We start from the raw sequence: 19,127 nt of genomic DNA, 5'->3' as shown, positions 1-19,127 counted from the left end.
CCTGGCCTCACACCAAGCCACATATTTCCGCCATATACGGTGATAATGTTGAGCCGTCACATCCTTCCTAGCCTCTATCAGCGTAGGAATGACCTCATCCGGAATGCCTTTTTCTGTTAGGATCCGGCATTCAACCGCCATGCCGTCAAACACAGCCGCGGTAAGTCTTGGAACAGACAAGGCCCCTGTTGCACAAGTACTGTCTTAGAGGCAGAGGCCACGGGTCCTCTGTGAGCATTTCTTGCAGATTTGGATACCAAGTACTTCTTGGCCAATACGGAACAATGGGTATTGTTCTCACTCCTCTTTTTCTTATGATTCTCAGCACCTTGGGTATGCGAGGAAGAGGAGGAAATACATAGACCGTCTGGAACACCCACGGTGTCACCAGTGCGTCCACAGCTATCGCCTGAGGGTCTCTTGACCTGGCGCAATATCTCTGCAGCTTTTTGTTGAGGCGGGATGCCATCATGTCCACCTGTGGCAGTTCCCACCGACTTGCAATCTGCGTGAAGACTTCTTGATGAAGTCCCCACTCTCCCGGGTGGAGGTCGTGCCTGCTGAGGAAGTCTGCTTCCCAGTTGTCCACTCCCGGAATGAACACTGCTGACAGTGCGCTTACGTGATTCTCCGCCCAGCAAAGAATTCTGGTGGCTTCTACCATCGCCACCCTGCTCCTTGTGCCGCCTTGGCGGTTTACATGAGCCACTGCGGTGATGTTGTCTGACTGAATCAGAAGTAGGGACTCCGCTTGACGTAGGGCGTTGTATATGGCCCTTAGTTCCAGGATGTTCATGTGAAGGCAAGTCTCCTGACTTGACCACAGCCCTTGGAAATTTCTTCCCTGTGTGACTGCCCCCCACCCTCGGAGGCTTGCATCCGTGGTCACCAGGACCCAGTCCTGAATGCAGAATCTGCAACCTTCGAGAAGCTGAGCACTCTGCAGCCACCACAGGAGAGACACCCTGGCCCTGGGGGATAGGGTGATTAACCGATGCATCTGAAGATGTGATCCGGACCATTTGTCCATTAAGTCCCATTGGAAGGTCCTCGCACGGAACCTGCCGAAGGGAATGGCCTCGTATGATGCCACCATCCTTCCCAGGACTCGAGTGCAGTGATGCACTGACACCTGTTTTGGTTTTAATAGATTCCTGACCAGTGTTATGAGCTCCTGAGCTCTCTCTATCGGGAGATAAACCCTTTTCTGGTCTGTGTCAAGGATCATGCCTAGGAGAGGCAGATGAGCTGTAGGAACCAACTGCGACTTTGGTATATATAGAATCCAGCCGTGTTGCCGTTACACTTCCAGAGAAAGTGATACGCTGTTCAGCAACTGCTCTCTTGATCTCGCTTTTATGAGGAGATCGTCCAAGTACGGGATAATAGTGACACCTTGCTTCCGCAGGAGCACCATCATTTCCGCCATTACCTTGGTGAATATTCTCGGGGCCGTGGAGAGACCAAACGGCAACGTCTGAAATTGGTAATGACAATCCCGTACCGCAATTCTGAGGTATGCCTGATGAGGTGGATAAATGGGGACATGAAGGTATGCATCCTTTATGTCCAGAGTCACCATAAAATCTCCCCCTTTCAGGCTTGCAATGACCGCTCTTAGCGATTCCATCTTGAACTTGAACCCTATCAGGTATATGTTCAGGGATTTTAAATTCAATACGAGTCTGACCGAACCGTCCGGTTTCGGGACTACAACATGGTCGAATAATAACCCCCTCCTTGTTGAAGGAGGGGAACCTTGACCACCACCTGTTGAAGATACAATTTGTGAATTGCAGTTAACACTGTTTCCCTCTCGTGGGGGGGAGCCGGCAGGGCCGTCGGTGAGGGGGCATCTCCTCAAAGTCCAGCTTGTATCCCTGAGACACAATATCTATTGCCCAGGGATCTAACAGGGAGTGAACCACCTTGTGGCTGAACTTACGAAGGCGTGCCCCCACCGGGCCTAGCTCCGCCTGTGGAGCCCCAGCGACATGCGGTGGAATTTGTAGAGGCCGGGGAGGACTTCTGTTCCTGGGAACTATCTGTGTTGTGCAGCTTCTTTCCTTTGCCCCTGCCTCTGGCAAGAAAGGACGCACCTCGGACTTTCTTGTTTCTTTGTTCGAAAGGCTGCATTTGATAATGTCGTGCTTTCCTAGGCTGTGCAGGAATATAAGGCAAAATATCAGAATTACCAGCTATAGCTGTGGAGACCAGGTCCGAGAACCCTTCTCCACACAATCCTCAGCCTTCCATATGCCTCTTAAGTTGGCATCATCTGTCCATTGCATATTCTACGGGACACGTCAAGCAGAAATCGACATAGCTTTGACTCTAGGACCCAGTAGACTCATGTCACTTTGGGCATGTTATATATATATATATATATATATATATATATATATATATATATATATATATATATGCGCCAAACGATTGAAGAAGCAGGGAGCGCCAATAGTGCATTAAAAGAGTACAATGATTTTTATTTTAAAAAATCCAGATCGGTCACAAGTAAAAAACCCGTACCATAAAAGGCGGTCAAACCACCGCTTGTATAACCAGCATAAGAATTTTACCCCGCTGTGCAAAGCAGTATTCTCAGTTTCAAATCCACGTCAGACCACGCCCATACGCGTTTCGTCATTCGACTTCGTCAGTAGGCTTGGTCTTTATCAGTAATCGCAATCACTTTAGCGGCCGGTACTGGTTATCTCTCCCTGCGTCATGCAGCAGGCTTGTCAGTTTTGGAAGCAGGCTGACGGGCAGCCCAGGCCCGTTTGGGCTTATTGGGTTTGGAAGTGTGAACCTGTTTTGGGTACGCCTGACCTTTTGCTTTCCCTGAAGGACGAAAGGAGCGAAAGGAAGTACTCTTAGCCTTCGGCACCGAAGGCGCAGTACTAGGAAGACATGCTGTTTTAGCAGACGCTAAATTAGCCACTATCTGGTTGAGGTCTACTCCGAAAAGAATGTCTCCTTTGAAGGGGAGTACCTCCAGGGTTTTCTTAGAGTGTATGTCCACAGACCGGGACCGTAACCAGAGAATTCGGCGAGCCAAAATAGATGTAGTAGAAGCCTTGGCCGCCAGAATACCGGCATCAGAAGCCGCCTCTTTAATGTAATGAGACGCTGTAACAATATACAAAAGGCATTGTCTGGCATGATCAGAGGCATTGGAAGGCAACTCCGCCTCCAGCGTCTGAGCCAACGCTTCCACAGCCCATGTCGCTGCAATAGTGGGCCTATGCACCGCACAGTTTAGGGTGTAGATTGCTTTTAAACAACCCTCCACACGCTTGTTCGTCGGCTCTCTCAAGGACATGATGGTAGTTACAGGCAGAGCTGAGGATACTACCAGCCGCACCAATTGCGAATCCACTGGCGGGGGTGTTTCCCAATTTTTACTAAGCTCCGCAGTGAGGGGGTAGCGAGCCAGCATCTTCTTGTGAGGCGTGAACTTCTTTCCTGGATTTTCCCAGGACTCCTGACTTATGTCAACTAAATGTTCAGAGTGAGGTAAAACTTTGTTTAACCACCTTCTGACGTTTAAATCTGTCCGGTTTCTTAGGGGCAGTGTCAGGCTCCGGTTCATCATCAACCTGAAGAATGAGTCTGATAGCCTCTAACAAGTCAGGAACATCCACCTGTGAAACAACTTCCCCATCAGAAGCATCAGGATATGAATCTGTGGGGTCCGTATAAACACCATCCTCATCAGACGAGGTGTCTGGGACGTTGGTGGATTGTGAGGAAGTAACTGCCCGCTTAGAGGACCCCTTGGTTTTGACGGGCGAGGGTTAGACTTTTGAGCAGTCAGTGATTAGTTCAATTGCTGTAACCGATTGGATAGCTGATCTGGCCATGGCGGGTTAACCGCGGGGACCATAAGCGGTTGTACCGGCACAGGAGGTCCCATAGGGGGCGTTAGTCTAGTTACCAGCGTATTCAATAGCGTGGAGAAGGTAGCCCAAGGTGGGTCATTTTGCACCCCCGTTGCTACAGTCCCACTGGGGGGTAAGGAACCCCCAGAATCTGAACCCTCAGCTGCTATGTTATCCTCAAATGTGTCTGCAGCGTCAACACCACGCAATGTGGCATCAGCCCCAGTTCCGTTGCCCTTTGTAGCTGACAATCAAAAGCTCAATGCAAGGCAACACAGTACAATATCAGCAGCAGAATACCTGACAAGAACCCCCTGTGTAGTGCATCAACACAAACAGGGAATTCAAGAGGTATGTGGGGACTAAAAATCACAGCGAAAAATACACACTGAGTATATCCTGTGACCTGCCTATATTATGATAAACCTGACACACTTAGCCCCCTCAGGTTGTAGAATATAGGGATAGCAATCTGAGTGAGATACACGAAATGGAGGTCACACAGCAGCTATATGCACACACACAGTCACAGTTTGTACAATGCAGAAATCATGACATGCAATAAAACTGCACTGGACTTGCAATATGGAGTAGTACTATGTATAGCTATACACTTAATAGATATAACAATACACAGTAAAGACTGGATGTATATCACAGGGTACTTGTACTAAATAACCCTGACTAAATGCACTTTTTCTTAACTAACACTGTCAGCAGACATGTAGAATACTTAAGTGTACTGTAAAATGCACAGTGCTGGCCCAAACAGTCCCAGTATCAGCTCTGCTTGCTATAATGGCGCCCAAACACCGACAGGGAGTGAGGGAGAGAGAGATATGCAGCTCCAGGGCGGGAACATTTACTCTAAATGGCGCCCAGGGGCTGGGGGAGGGGCTACAGGTCAAAGCCTTATCCCCCTGCTTGACTTCACCACCGGGTACTGGGGGGCTTAATAAAACGGTTTTATGAGAGAAAACCAACCTGTGCCCATGCCCTGGTGGTCTAGTGGGGTTCCTGTACTACCACAGTGTCCACATCAGCAATCCGGGAGAGCAGCGGTCGTGTGTGTGACTAACTTGGAAGAAAGCCGGAGACTCCGCTGTAGGTACCCAGCAACCAGGGCGTGGAGTGTACAGCGCAGCTGGGGGAGGTGATGGAGCTGCAGCAGGAGATGTCTGACATCTAAAACAGTCAGTGTCTCTGATGTAGCCCTTGAAGTCTTCAATATTCTTTAAAAGCTTCTCTCAGGGCTGCTGGATCAGCCCCCCTGTTATGTGCCTGCTTACTGCATGGCACCAACTACTAAACTGAGCTCCTGTGCACGGAGGCGAGGTGATATAGGAGGCGGAGCTATGCAACTTGGGAAGAAGGTCAAAGCTTTGAGCCTGTTGGTGCCTCGGATCAAGATCCTACTCTACACCCCGATGTTAATCCTTATGGAGCCCAGTGTACCCCATAGCAGAAATTTAGAATATATATACATACACATATTAGATCATATTTTGGGCTCTATACACCACCACAATGGCCTGAACCGATTGAGCATGCATTTTACTTGATGAAGACAAAACTGAAGGGAAAATGCCCCAAGAACAAGCAGGAACTGAAGACATTTGCAGTAGAGGCCTGGCAGAGCATCACCAGGGATGAAACCCAGCGTCTGGTGATGTCTATGCATTCCAGACTTCAGGCTGTAATTGACTGCAAAGGATTTGCAACAAAGTATTAAAAAGTGAAAGTTTGAACCATTACTTTTGGTCCCTTAAAAAGTGGCCACATATAGAAACCGTTGTAATTCCTACACCGTTCACCTGATTTGGATGTAAATACCCTCAAATTAAAACGGAAAGTCTGCAATTAAAGCACATCTTGTTTGTTTCATTTCAAATCCATTGTGGTTGTGTATAGAGCCCAAAATGAGAATTGTGTCAATGTCCCAATATTTATGGACGTGTGTGTGTGTGTGTGTGTGTGTGTGTGTGTGTGTGTGTGTGTGTGTGTATATATATATATATATATATATATATATATATACACACATACACACACATATATACACACACAAATAATTAAATACATACATGTATACACACACACACACACACACACACACACACACACACACACACAACCACACAGAGATAACAGAATTTGGGGGCTATGATTTAGGAAATCGCACTTATGTACATAAAAAGTGTTAATTTTGTTAATTATGAGTGTGTAATAGAAGTGCATAATATTCACAAGAACAAACCGTTTCATCAGAAGTATTACAAACCTCAGCTTCTCTCTTTTGAGTTCTGGTGTTTTCAACTTCATCCATCACCTTCTGTGACTCTTCAACATTTCCTTCTGCTCCTAGTTGTTCAGCTTTGGCCAGCAGCTTTCCAATCTCTTCATTTAACTCATGTACTCTCTCTGCCTATACATAAATAAATAAATAAATTAATTTAAGTCCAGTCAAGCTCATGTACAAACTCATTAAAATCCTTCAAATTATGCTATTTTGGCAAATAGATATTTAGGGACAGATGTAAGGACGCCGGAGTTCGGCAGCCGCGCGGGATGCTGGCTGAACGCGGACATTTTCTTAAAGGGGTAAAGTAAATCTCACACGGGTGCTAAAGATATCCTTGACCCTTTTGTTATAGGAAATAATATTGCTGATCGGTATATTAAGCAAGTAACATGGAACCAATGTTAATTATGTATCTACCAGCCAAATGGCAAAACCACAACTTGCATAGAGAGCCTAACAGACGCAGAAACCAAACTGTGTAAAGCAGCACGGATCCCACACATCAAGGGACACATACACGCCGGACACTAAAAGGCTAACCACATCATGTACAGATGCAGTATTAGTAAAGTACATCCACATAGCTCAAGCCATCGCTAAAAGACACCCACACACCTGGATAAACAGAGGAAATGCACTGCTTAAAAGCTAGCAAGATGAGGTACGTGAAAATACCACAGAAAAACCTGGCCACTGTAATAAGAGGAGCAACAGACCACACCATCAACTAGCACACAGTTCGCTTAAGCAAACAATGCAATCCCCTGATTGAATATGCTCCAAAGGAGGAAAGTAATTCAGGTAGCTAGAACACTCCATGGAAAGGTCTCTAAGATAGAAAAGACGTTCAATGGCCCTAAAGTGATAACACATGGGTCTCCTATAAATACTCTACAATGAGCAGAGATGCAGCAAAGTAGGCTAGAGTCCCCCAAGGAAGCATATAGCAAAAAATGTTCCTAGACTCCTGAACAGAATAGGAGGGGCTGACATGCAGCGGTCCTCCCATTGCCACCCCCGTCCTCCCCACCAGCCCCAGGTGCAAAAATGACAACCTCAGTATGACGATAATAGCAAACATCCCGGCTACAGTCCAAAGGATGTGGACATGCTCAATCTACTCCTCAGGATGACAGACCATTATGCAAACAAGCCATTGCCTGTCTAGGGCAGCCCCAACGCCAATGCTGACTCCAGCTACAGAAACTGTGTAGGTGCTGCAGCCCTGAGATAAAAGTCGCAGGGGTTATCTGCCTTTGTTTTTTGTTTTCAAAGTTCAGTCTTGGGCACTGCTACCCCCTCCTGCTCCAGGACAGAAATGGTGGGAGGAGTAGAACCCTCTGAAGTAAAAACAATGACCTGTCTAAAAAAAATAAAAAATGTAGCCAAAACCTCGGGACACTTGAACCCATGGGCTTATTACTACCAGAACCTCCGCATAGAACACTCAATGTCACACCCAGGTAGGCCCAAAAGAAAAAGGAAAGGCACTAATATGCTGGGCCTTCCATTTGCGGGTTCAAAACCTCAGCCCTTCCAAAAAGGAAAGAATGCCATAAAAGCCCACCCGATAGGCAAAAGAGAATGTCCAAATAGAGGGGCCTGTAAAAAGAATCCTTGCCAATGTATTGACTGGGCCACTGCAGTGGATAAATTGTGAAGAGAACCTACTGTTTCCTTACCATTTGAGAGGAAATGTTCTTTCACAGAATGCTAGGAAAGTGTGGCAGAAACTACCCCGATCACAAGGATGGTATCCGGTCTCTAGGACGGCCACTATTGGTCGACAGGCCAAAAGGTAGACATGAGGTTTTTTTAAAAAAAAAAATGTGTTTCTTTTTTTTTCTTTTAACTTTTGCATACTTAACGATCCAAGCAGACTACAATTGGGTCCGCTGTGCAGAGTGCAGCGGCGCGAGGCACCTTGCCTGAAGCATGCGAGGGAACACAATGCACTAATCGGAGTTCCCGGTTACTGTATGGAGACAACGACACAAAACCCCCCACAGAAAACTCATGTCGACCTAGTTACTGTCGACCAATAGTGGTGATTTATCGGCAGGTAATTAAAATCCTATTTTCTATAGCATTCATAAGGGATATTGGAGAGAAAAATGTAGCCAAAACCTCAGGACACTTGAACCAATGGGCTTATTACTACCAGAACCTCCGCATAGAACACTCAATGTCACACCCAGGTAGGCCCAAAAGAAAAAGGAAAGGAACCAATATGCTGGGCCTTCCATTTGTGGGTTCAAAACCTCAGCCCTTCCAAAAAGGAAAGAATGCCATAAAAGCCCACCCGATAGGCAAGAGAGAGAATGTCCAAATAGAGGGGCCTGCTGTTTCCTTACCATTTGAGAGGAAATGTTCTTTCACAGAATGCTAGGAAAGTGTGGCAGAAACTACACTGATCACAAGGATGGTATCCGGTCTCTAGGATGGCCACTATTGGTCGACAGTCTCTAGGTAGACAGGCCAAAAGGTTGACAGGCCAAAAGGTTGACATGAGGTTTTTAAAAAAAAATTTATTATTATTTTTAAACTTTTGCATACTTCACGATCCACGCGGACTACAATTGGGTCCGCTGTGCAGAGTGCAGCGGCGCGAGGCACCTTACCTGAAGCATGCGAGGGAACACAATGCACTAAATGGGGATCCCGGTTACTGTATGGAGAAAACGACACAAAACCCCCCATAGAAAACTCATGTCGACCTAGACCATGTCGACCTAGTTACTGTCGACCAACAGTGGTGATTTATCGGCAGGTAATTAAAATCCTATTTTCTATAGCATTCATAAGGGATATTGGAGAGACTTCGTACGATGGGGACATCCCAAAGCTTCTAGAACGGACGGGAACGGGCGGAGACTGCTGCAGCACCGCCTGCCCAAACTGGGTATCAAACCGGTAGAACTTCACAAAAGGTGTTCTTCCTCAACCAGGTAGCAGCTCAGCATAGTTGCGAAGCCGAGAAACCACGGGCAGCCGCCCAGGAAGAGCACACCAATCTTGTAGAGTGGGCCTTCAGAGACTGTGGAACAGGTAAGGCTGCCTACACATAGGCCTGATGGATAATAAGCCTAAGCCAACAAGCAATAGAGTGCTTTGAAGCAAGCCAACCCTTTTTCTGTGCATCATAGAGCACGAACAAAGAATATGTCTTTCTGATCTGAGCCGTTACCTTGACATAGATCTTAAAGGCTCGCACCACATACAATGCCTCCGGAGGAGCAGAAGTGCCAGAACCTGATGGAACCAAAATAGGTTAATTTAAGTGGAACGCAGAGACAACCTTCGGCAGGAACTGCTGCCTAGTCCTGAACTCCGCTCTGTCCTCATAAAAGACCAAGTATGGACTTTTATACAAGGACCCCAATTCTGAGACACGTCGAGCAGAAGCAAGGGCTAACAGCATCACCATCTTCTACATGAGGTACTTGTCTTCTACCGTCACCAGTGGTTCAAACCAGGAGGACTGTTAGAAACTCCAACACAACATTCAAATCCCAGGGTGCCGTGGGCGTCAAAAAATAGGATTTTACTTACCGGTAAATCTATTTCTCGTAGTCCGTAGAGGATGCTGGGGACTCCGTAAGGACCATGGGGAATAAACAGGCTCCGCAGGAGATAGGGCACTTTAAGAAAGCTTTGGATTTTGGGTGTGCACTGGCTCCTCCCTCTATGTCCCTCCTCCAGACCTCAGTTAGAGAAACTGTGCCCAGAGGATATGAACAGTACGAGGAAAGGATTTATGTAACCCAAGGGCGAGATTCATACCAGCCACACCAATCACACCGTATAACTGATAAACTACCCAGTTAACAGTATGAACAAGTAACATAGCCTCGGTTCAAGACCGACCAACTATAACATAACCCTTATGTAAGCAATAACTATATACAAGTCTTGCAGAAGAAGTCCGCACTTGGGACGGGCGCCCAGCATCCTCTACGGACTACGAGAAATAGATTTACCGATAAGTAAAATTCTATTTTCTCTAACGTCCTAGAGGATGCTGGGGACTCCGTAAGGACCATGGGGATTATACCAAAGCTCCCAAACGGGCGGGAGAGTGCGGATGACTCTGCAGCACCCGATTGAGCAAACAGGAGGTCCTCCTCAGCAAGGATATCAAACTTATAGAACTTTGCCAAGGTGTTTGACCCCGACCAAGTTGCAGCTCGGCACAGTTGTAGTGCCGAGACCCCTCGGGCAGCCGCCCAAGAAGAGCCCACCTTCCTAGTGGAATGGGCCTTAACCGATTTAGGCAATGGCAATCCTGCCATAGAATGCGCCTGCTGAATCGTGTTACAGTTCCAGCGAGCAATTGTCTGCTTTGAAGCAGGAGCGCCAACCTTGTTGGCCGCATACAGAACAAACAGAGCTTCAGTCTTCCTGATCCTAGCTGTTCTGGTCACGTAAATCTTCAAAGCCCTGACCACATTTAGGGACTGAGTCCTCCAAGTCCCGTGTAGCCACAGGCACGACAATAGGTTGGTTCATATGAAAAGATGAGACCACCTTGGGCAGAAATTGAGGACGAGTCCTCAACTCTGCCCTATCCACGTGAAAAATCAGGTATGGGCTTTTATATGATAAAGCCGCTAATTCCGAAACACGCCTTGCAGAAGCTAAGGCCAACAAAATGACCACTTTACAAGTGAGGTATTTCAACTCCACTGTTTTGAGTGGTTCAAACCAAGGTGACTTGAGGAAACTTAATACCACGTTAAGATCCCAAGGCGCCACCGGAGGTACAAAGGGAGGCTGAATATGCAGCACTCCCTTCACAAAAGTCTGTACTTCAGGAAGAGAAGCCAATTCTCTTTGAAAGTAAAATGGATAAGGCCGAAATTTGGACCTTTATGGACCCTAATTTTAGGCCCAAATTCACTCCCGTTTGAAGAAAGTGAAGCAGACGGCCCAAATGGAACTCCTCCGTAGGAGTAGCTCTGGCCTCACACCAAGAAACATATTTCCGCCATATACGGTGATAATGTTTCGATATCGCATCCTTCCTAGCCTTGATCAGGGTAGGAATGACCTCCTCCGGAATCCCTTTTTCGGCTAGGATCCGGCGTTCAACCGCCATGCCGTCAAACGCAGCCACGGTAAGTCTTGGAACAGACAGGGCCCCTGCTGCAGCAGGTCCTGCCTTAGAGGAAGAGGCCACGGATCTTCTGTGAGCAACTCTTGCAGATCCAGATACCAAGTCCTCCTTGGCCAATCTGGAACAATGAGAATTGTTCTGACCCTTCTTAGTCTTATTAATCTCAACACCTTGGGTATGAGAGGCAGAGGAGGAAACACATAGACCGATCTGAACACCCATGGTGTCACCAGAGCGTCTACCGCCACCGCCTGAGGGTCTCTTGACCTGGCGCAATACCTCTTTAGCTTTTTGTTGAGACGGGACGCCATCATGTCTATTTGAGGCAGTCCCCATCCACGATCTGTGTGAAGACTTCTTGATGAAGTCCCCACTCTCCCGGATGCAGGTCGTGCCTGCTTAGGAAATCCACCTCCCAGTTGTCCACCCCCGGGATGAACACTGCTGATTACATGGCCTTCCGCCCAGCGCAGAATCCTGGTCGCCTCTGCCATGGCCACTCTGCTCCTTGTGCCGCCTTGGCGGTTTACATGAGCCACTGCCGTGATATTGTCCGACTGAATCAGAACCGGTTTGTTCTGAAGCCACTCCTCCGCCTGGCGTAGGGCGTTGTAAATGGCCCTTAACTCCAGGACATTGATGTGGAGACAAGTCTCTAGGCTTGACCAGAGACCTTGGAAATTTCTTCCCAGTGCGACAGCCCCCCAACCTCGGAGGCTCGCGTCCGTGGTCACCAGGATCCAGTCCTGAATGCCGAACCTGCGACCCTCTAGGAGGTGAGCACTGTGCAGCCACCACAGGAGAGATACCCTGGCCCTGGGAGACAGGGTGATCCGTTTCTGCATATGTAGATGGGACCCGGACCATTTGTCCAATAGGTCCCATTGGAAAGTCCTCGCATGGAACTTGCCGAAGGGGATGGCTTCGTATGAAGCCACCATCTTCCCCAGAACCTTTGTGCAATGATGCACCGAACCTTTTTTGGCTTTAAAAGGTTCCTGACCAGGGCTATGAGCTCCTGAGCCTTCTCCACCGGAAGAAAAACTTTTTGGTCTGTGTCTAGAATCAGGCCCAAAAAGGTCAGACGCGTTGCAGGTACTAGCTGGGATTTCGGTAAATTGAGAATCCAGCCGTGCATCTGCAACGTCTTCACGGACAGAGACATGCTGTCCAGCAACTTCTCCCGAGATCTCGCCTTTATAAGAAGATCGCCCAAGTATGGGATAATTGTGACTCCCTGCTTGCGCAGGAGCACCATCATTTCCGCCATTACCTTGGTGAAAATTCTCGGGGCCGTGGAAAGACCAAACGGCAACGTCTGAAATTGGTAGTGACAATCCTGTTCTGCAAATCTCAGAAACGCCTGGTGAGGGGGGAAAATCGGAACATGAAGGTACGCATCCTTTATGTCCAGGGACACCATCCAATCCCCTCCTTCCAGGCTGGCGATGACCATTCTGAGCGATTCCATTTTGAACTTGAACCTCTTCAAGTACAGGTTCAGGGATTTTAGATTTAGAATGGGTCTGACCAAACCGTTCGGTTTCGGTACCACAAACAGGGATGAATAATAACCCTCTCCTTGCTGGAGATGAGGAACCTTGATCATCACCTGTTGAATGTACAATTTGTGAATTGCCGCTAACACTAGCATCCCTTCTCTGACGGGGAAGCCGGCAGAGCCGATTTGAAAAACCGGCGAGGGGGCATGTCTTCGAATTCCAGTCTGTATCCCTGGGAAACAATCTCTATTGCCCAGGGATCCACCTGTGATTGAACCCAGACGAGGCTGAAAAGACGAAGACGTGCCCCCACTTGATCTGACCACCCCCGGAAAGTCCCAGCGTCATGCTGTGGACTTTGCGGAAGTAGGGGAGGACTTCTGCTCCTGGGAACTAGCTGAGTGCAGCTTTTTTCCCTTGCCTTTACCTCTGGCAACGAAGGACGATCCTCGTACCTTCTTGTTTTTATTCGAACGAAAGGACTGCATTTGATAATGTGGTACCTTCTTAGAATGCTGCGGGGGAACATAAGGTAAAAAATTCGATTTACCGGCCGTAGCAGTAGAGACTAGGTCCGAGAGGCCTTCTCCAAACAACTCCTCCCCCTTGTAAGGCAATGACTCCATATGCCGCTTTGAGTCGGCGTCTCCCGTCCACTGTCGGGTCCACAAGAGCCGCCTAGCAGAAATAGACATTGCGTTTATTCTAGAGCTTAGAAAACAAATGTCTCTCTGAGCATCCCTCATATACAAGGCAGCATCTCTGATATGCTCCATGGTCATTAGAATGGTATCCCTATCTAAGGTGTCCATCTCCGTAGATAAGGAGTCTGCCCATGCCACGACAGCACTACAAACCCAGGCCGACGCCATGGCCGGCCTAACTATAGTTCCTGAATGTGTGTAAATGTGCTTCATGGTAATTTCCTGCTTGCGATCAGCAGGATCCTTGAGGGAAGCAGTATCCGGAGAAGGCAGTGCCACCTTCTTGGATAAGCGTGTCAGCGCCTTGTCTACTTTAGGCGCAGATTCCCATCGTATCCGATCCTTCTGTGGAAAAGGATACGCCATGAGAATCCTTTTGGGAACATGGAGTCTCCTATCCGGAGATTCCCAAGCCTTTTCGCATAATTCGCTTAGCTCAAATGAGGACAGAAACGTGACCTCAGGCTTTTTCCCTTTATACATGTGAACCCTCGTGTCAGGGACAGGGGGTTCCTCCGTGATATGCAAAACCTCTTTTATGGCAATACTCAGGTACCGAATACCTTTTGCCACCTTCAGCTGGAAATTTGCGTCCTCATAGTCGACACTAGAGTCAGTATCTGTGTCAGCGATCTGGGATATGGGGCGCTTTTGAGACCCTGAAGGTCCTGGCACCACAGGGACAGGCACGGACTGGCTACCTGACTGATCCCTAGCTTCAGCCTTGTCTAATTTTTTATGCAGGAGATTTGCATTCAAGACATTCAGCATATCAACCCAGTCCGGTGTCGGCGTTGCCGACCTGACATTCAAGCACTCCCCCTCCACATTAAGCGAGCCTTCCTCATCAAACATGTCGACACACACGTACCGACACACTGCACACACCCAGGGAAACTTTTTCTGAAGACAGTATCACCTGAAAAGCCCTTTGGAGAGACAGAGAGAGAGTATGCCAGCACACACCCCAGCGCAACAACCTGGAGACCAACACAGAATGCTTTTCCCCAGCAGCGCTGTATTATACTTTATTCCGTCAATTATGTGCCCCCCCCCACTATCTTTTTAAACTCCCTTCACCGTGTGTAAGCAGGGGAGAGTCCGGGGGAGCTTCCTCTCAGCGTTCTGTGGAGAGAGAAATGGCGCTGGTGAGTGCTGAGGGAGAAGCCCCGCCCCCTCGGCGGCGGGCTTCTGTCCCGCTCAAAATCGTGTAAAATGGCGGGGGCTCAATTATATACATGTACAGTGCCCAGCTGTACATGTATATACCTATTTGCCATCTAAGAGGTGTTATTGCTGCCCAGGGCGCCCCTCCCCTGCGCCCTGCACCCATACAGTGACCGGAGTGTGTGAGGTGATGTGGAGCAATGACGCACAGCTGCAGTGCTGTGCGTTACCTCTGTGAAGCTGAAGGCTTCTGCCGCCTGAGACGTCTTCTTGCTTCTGTTCTTCTGGCTCTGTGAGGAGAACGGCAGCGTGGCTCCGGGGGTGGACGCCCAGGACGAACCTGTGTTCACCCCCTCTGAAGCTAATGGTGTCCAGTAGCCGAGGAAGCAGATCCTGTCAGTTAAGTAGGTCTGCCCCTCTCTCCTCAGTCCCTCGATGCAGGGAGCCTGTTGCCAGCAGTGCTCCCTGTGAAAAAGTAAAAATCCAAACAAAAATGCTTTCTGTAGCAAAGAACTCAAGAGAGCTCCCTGCAGTGCGCCCTTCATCCTCTGGGCACAGTGTAAAACTGAGGTCTGGAGGAGGGACATAGAGGGAGGAGCCAGTGCACACCCAGAATCCAAAGCTTTCTTAAAGTGCCCTATCTCCTGCGGAGCCCGTCTATTCCCCATGGTCCTTACGGAGTCCCCAGCATCCTCTATGACGTTAGAGAAAAGGAGGTTCTATGTGAAGTACCCCTTGCAAAAAGGTCAACTTCTGGCAACAGTGCCAATTTCTTCTGGAAGAAAATGGAGAGCACTGAAATCTAGACCTTAATGGAACCCAGACGTAAGCCCTTGTCCACACCAGCATGCAGGAAATGTCCCAAGCTGAACTCCGCAGGCGGGTACGTGCGGTACTCACACCAAGAGGCATATCTTCTCCAGAGATGATGATAGTGTTTTGACGTCACAGGTTTCCTGGCCTGAACCATGATAGAAATTACCTTCTTGGAAAGGCCCTTGTGAGCTAGGATGTTCTGCTCAACCTCCATGCCGTCAAACGAAGTCGCTGTAAGTCCGGGTAGACAAACGGTCCTTGTCGAAGATCTTTTCTTAGTGGTAGAGGCCAAGGGTCTTCGACGGACATGTCCAGAAGATCCGCATACCACACCCTCCAAGGCCAATCCGGGGCAATCAGAATTGCCTGGACTCCTTGATGTCTGATTCGCTTTAGCACCCTTGGGAGCAATGGAATCGGAGGAAACAGCTAAACCAGCCGGTAAGGCCAAGGTGACGTCGGTGCATCCACTGCCCTCGCCTGAGGATCCTTGGTTCGGGAGCAATACCAACGAAGCTTCTTGTTTAATTGAGAAGCCATCATGTCTGTTTGTGGGCAGCCCCACCGGGTCGATGATCTGCTGAAACACCCGATGGTGGAGCCCCCACTCTCCCTGGTGGAGATCATGACTACTCAGGAAGTCCGCTTCCCAGTTGTCTACTCCCAGAATGAAGATTGCGGACATTGCTTCTGCATTTCCTTCCACCCACAGGAGTATCTTTGACACCTCTCGCATGCAGGCCCTGCTGTTTGTCCCTCCTTGCCGATTGATGTACGCCACTGCTGTGGCGTTGTCCGACTGTACCTGGATCGCATGAAATCTGAGTAGAGGAGAGGTCTGAAGCAGAGCATTGTATATCGCCCAAAGTTCCAGAATGTTGATCGGAAGTAGGGCTTCGTGGGCTGACCACCTACCCCTTGGGTGACAGCTCCCCATCCTCTCAGACTCACATCTGTCATGAGGAGGATCCAATCCTGAATCCCGAAACTCTGGCCTTCCAGGAGATTGCAGCCACCACAGCAGGGAAATCCTGGCCTGAGGTGACAGCCGTATCATTCGGTGCATCTGAATTTAGGATCCGGACCACTTGCTCAGGAGATCCAACTGAAATGTTCTGGCATGGGACCTCCCATATTGGATCGCCTCGTATGAGGCTACCGTTTTTCCCAACAATCTTATGCAGAGATAGATGGATATTCGAGCAGGTCGGAGAACCATGCTGACCATCTCCTGAAGTGTTCTCGCCTTGTCTTCTGGGAGGAACACGTTTAGGTTCACAGTATCCAGCAACATTCCCAGGAACAGGAGCCTCGGAGTTGGATCCAGGTGGGACTTCTGTAAAATTGGAGGATCCACCCATGGTGTGACAGAAGCTGAATGGTGTGGTCTATATAAAGCAGTAGAAGCTCCCTGGATATCGCTTTTATCAGGATACCTGCTGCTGTGTAGATAGACTTTAATGCAGTTTCTATTTTACGGTCCCCAGGGTCCTTTATGGTAAAGGAGCCCGGGGCAGGCAGCACCGCCTTTTTAGACAGTCGAGAGACTGATACATCAACCCCCCTGGGGGTTATTCCCAGAATTTCCTACCTTCAGGAGCAAATGGGAAAGTGTGCAAACATCTTTTTGACACTTGGAATTTTTTGTCTGGATTTTTCCAGGCTAACTTAAAATAGGTCATCTAACTCTGCAGAATCAGGTAAAGTGACATTAGGCTTGTTTTGTGTAAAGAAAAACTACTGCTGTGATGCAGCGACCTCTAGAGGGAGTTTTAACACATCCCACATATCCAGAATGAGGGGTTCAATAACCCAAGCAGAAGTGGAATCCCCACTAACTGGGTCCAAGTCCTCCCCATCCTCCTGTATTTCTTCATCTGAGTCCGAGAGCAAGGCAGGTAAACCACGCTTTTGTGGCCCTGAGTTAGAGATGGGGGGTTGTGTATCAGCAGCCCTGGCAGCCAGGTCTGCAACAGCCTGTTGTAGTAGCTGAGTTTTTTGAGCATTAGCAGTGAGTTGTGATGACATATCAGACATCATTGTTTTAATGGCACCTAGCCAGGAAGGCTCTTGACTCTCTCCACCAGCCCCCTCATTAAGTTGTGAATATTGACTGCATTGTTCACATGATACAGAATCAGTTGATAAGGGAGAGAGAATCTGGTGTGGCATACACTGCAGAGTTTGTGTTTACCCATGTTCACAGTAAATCACAGTTACAAACACATACACACATACATACAAACAAACAAACAGTAATACTCAGCAAGCCTGTCCTTACTGTGTGTGAGAAGGAGATAGAGAGAGAGGAAAACAGCACACCCCAGCTATACAGCCCCAGTGAGGCAGTCAGCTTCTTATATCACATTGAAAACCTATGATTACTGTCCTTTATAGGACACAGATTGTGTACAAGGGGGGTCATTCTGACCCGATCGCTCGCTGCAGTTTCTCGCAGCGATCGGGTCGGAACTGCGCATGGCAGCTGTCGTTGCCTAGCGATCGCCTCTGAGGCAGAGGCGGTCGCTGGGTGGGAGGGGGCTGGGCCGTTGAGGGGGGCCCGCGGCAGCTGCGTGATGTCACACACAGCGTCTCTCCCCCTTTGCTACACCCTGTACCAGGGTGACGTCACACACAGCCGCTGCGGGCCGGGGAGCGACGAGTAGCTCCTGGGCAGCACGCTAAAGCTGCGCTGGTCGGGAGCTACTCTTTGAAGTGCAAAGGCATCGCCGCTGAGCTGGGCGTCCCCCGCATGTCAGTGTGAATGATCGTAGCTGTGCTAAATTTAGCACAGCTACGATCAACTCGGAATGGCCCCTAATAGCGGCTCTCCCCCTTTGCTACACCCTGCACCAGTTTTCCAGCGTGTCTTGAGTGTCAGGAGGAGCTGTGTGTGCTTGCTGCTGCATTAAGCAAAATGCCACTGGTCCCGCTCTGAGGTAGCTCCGCCAGAGCTACAGACTTTTTTATACTGGCAATGTCCCCCAAAGTGCTTAAAAACTTCACACAAGTGCTAGTTTGAGCCATCGCTAGCCAGCTTACACAGGGGGCTATAGCAGTTCCCCCGCAGGAAGGTCCCGTATGCATCCCATGCATGTTAGCCGCACTTTGAACCGGGGGAACCCCCCTAGTGGGGACTCCGGTTTGTACTCACCACGGTCATCAGCTTCAGGCTAATGTTAGGGATGTGCGGCGTGCTGCGATTGCGACAGCTAAGGCGCAGTGCCCTGCTGAACAACCAACTTCTCAAGACGGTGGTCCTACAGTGGGGAAGCAGCTCTGACACCTCGCAAGGTGACTGTACACTCCCTCCCCCAACGTGCATGTATGCCCAAACAGCATACCAAAAATAACAAAGATTTAAAATAAACTGAAGAAAACTGGAGCTGCAGAGATGTGCTTCCTCTCCTGAGGGCACTTTTTTCTAAAATGCCTGTGGGAGGGGGCATAGAGGGGAGGAGCCAGCACACCCAGTGAAGTCCTTTGGACCCCGTCTATACCCATCGTACTAAGTCTCCCCAATATCCCTTATGAATGCTAGAGAAATAACCAATTGTTAAACCCTCACTATGGAGACACAGGCTTAATTCAGACCAACTCTCTATACCATCTGTACCTCAATGAGCCTAATGTGGAAGG

General features: G+C 48.8%; 1 protein-coding gene across 2 annotated transcripts in view; it reads right to left on the bottom strand.

Annotated features, from left to right (window-relative positions):
- The window catches only part of LUC7L2 (LUC7 like 2, pre-mRNA splicing factor), a 223,945-nt gene that overhangs the window by 33,179 nt on the left and 171,639 nt on the right, over nucleotides 1–19,127 (bottom strand). For both annotated transcript variants that reach the window (XM_063940390.1, XM_063940389.1), the window contains one exon: nucleotides 6,163–6,306. In XM_063940390.1, the coding sequence (XP_063796460.1) occupies nucleotides 6,163–6,306 (144 nt within the window). The remainder of the gene's footprint in view (nucleotides 1–6,162; nucleotides 6,307–19,127) is intronic.

This window comes from Pseudophryne corroboree, chromosome 9 (assembly GCF_028390025.1).
Source record: "Pseudophryne corroboree isolate aPseCor3 chromosome 9, aPseCor3.hap2, whole genome shotgun sequence".
Taxonomy (NCBI): domain Eukaryota; kingdom Metazoa; phylum Chordata; class Amphibia; order Anura; family Myobatrachidae; genus Pseudophryne; species Pseudophryne corroboree.
Note: the sequence above shows the minus strand (reverse complement) of the source record. Positions and strands in the feature narration are given on the sequence as shown.